The 1821-nt window shown below is 39.2% G+C and overlaps 1 protein-coding gene across 2 annotated transcripts in view; it reads right to left on the minus strand.

The window, feature by feature from the left end:
• Nucleotides 1-612: 612 nt before the first annotated feature.
• LOC101859089 overlaps nucleotides 613-1821 on the minus strand; it is a 6745-nt gene continuing 5536 nt past the window's right edge. For both annotated transcript variants that reach the window (XM_035968857.1, XM_005094942.3), the window contains exon 4: nucleotides 613-1621. In XM_035968857.1, coding sequence (XP_035824750.1) covers nucleotides 1466-1621 — 156 coding nt within the window. In that variant the 3' untranslated portion in view covers nucleotides 613-1465. The remainder of the gene's footprint in view (nucleotides 1622-1821) is intronic.

Consider the following 1821-nt stretch of genomic DNA (forward strand, 5'->3'; position numbering starts at 1 on the left):
CTGAACAGCTGGTGAAACAATTTGAGTTGTTTCATTCCGTTCTTAAACACTCCGTATCAACTCATAAAAGACGGAATGGAATTGAATATAAAAATACAAATAGACAGTGGGCAAATTTGCAATCATGATAACAGACACAAGACCTCGGGGAAAAACAGCAGAAAGCCACAGAAAACTACGAAAGACTACGGCCTTTCCTTCACGTAAGCGTCCGCCATATTCCATTTTGAGAAGTGATGTTTAAACGACAGGCAAAATTCATAATAATATAGACGTCTGCTGTTCTTTCCATGTAGGACTGTTTTGTTTTACATGTTACTAGTTTGTGACTTCTTCAGGTGTCAGGTCTGGAGCAGACACTGACTATCATGGTACCTCATTTTGTCCACGTGGTTTTATACACCAAACATAATTTAGCAAAATTTGATCATTTTTTACATAATTTCTTATTATTTTCCTTAATCATTCTTTGTTAAAATTAACATAATCGAATAATTTCACATTTTTGGGCTCAGTTTGCATAATTTCAGAATTTTTCTTTCATAAAACGACGAGGACAGCCCATTCCTTCCTGTTGTCTTTCTTCTTGATCCGCTCAGTTTTTCTCTTTGTGTTATTTGTTGTAAAGTTGTTCAAGCCATCTGTATCATATTTATGTTGTTCTTTGACTACTGCAGTTTTTTAAATACCAGGAGCTGATGATTATAAGAGAGCAAGCCAAACAAAAGATAAAAACAGTTGACTCCAAAAACTGAAAACTGTGACTTACACTGTTTTACGCCTGTACTCCTTGTTTGTCAAAAGCTCCACACACAATATAAAATTTTAAAATCAAAGCACGCCTTAGTATGTTTGTTTGTTTGAGTAAAGAGAAGCACATTGACACAATAACGATCATCCAGGGCTAGGGGCGAAGCATGACGTCATTTGGCGATAAAGAAGACTAACAGGCAAACATTGTCTCATTTGCATACTCCCATCTGTGCAACGAGTGCAAATTGTCCTAGAGCGCACACGTCTTTATGGCCTATGTAAACGTGTCCGTTGCTTTCTCTTCTCCTAAAGAGAAAACCATGAATATACAACAGGATAATAAAAGCGATTTCCCATGATCCTCTTCCATCGTCTGTTGCTACGTCATCGACTGTTAGAGCTTGAGAGTCCAATCTTGTTTGTTTGTTTGTTTGTTTGTTTGTTTGTTTGTTTGTTTGTTTGTTTGTTTGTTTGTTTGTTTGAGTAAAGAGAAATACATCGACACGCGTATAAGAAGCGTTATACCTTAACAACTTTACAATTTCTTATAAGTTCTTTTTAGAGTGTGAGTGTTTATGTGTGTGTTTTGGGGGGGGGGGGGGGGGCTGCAATATTATTAAGGCATAACGCCTCTTTCAACACTGTAGTAAGGTCATTTAAGAGGCAGGATCTCCGAGTTTAACGAGCATCTCTGAAAGGACCGAGCCAGGAGCTAGGAGTCCGTGAGTAGAACGACCTTTCCATTGTCGTTAATGACGTTGGTGTAGGTGGTAGGACTGTGAAGGTGTGACCGGCGGGTGGGAGGTTTGGATGCCTCTGTGTTGAACTCCACCTCGATGTAGTTGAGTTGAGTGGGCGAGCCAGGTCCCTGTGGATGGGTGGGGGTGGGGATGGGCAGAATGATTGGTTTAAAATAGAGTCCAGTTTCGTGAAAACGTAAATGAAACTACTACTACTACTACTACTACTACTACTACTACTACTGCTACTACTACTACTGCTACTACTACTACTGCTACTACTACTACTACTACTACTACTACTACTACTACTACTACTACTACTACT

The sequence above is a fragment of the Aplysia californica genome, unplaced genomic scaffold, assembly GCF_000002075.1.
Source record: "Aplysia californica isolate F4 #8 unplaced genomic scaffold, AplCal3.0 scaffold00092, whole genome shotgun sequence".
Lineage (NCBI taxonomy): Eukaryota > Metazoa > Mollusca > Gastropoda > Aplysiida > Aplysiidae > Aplysia > Aplysia californica.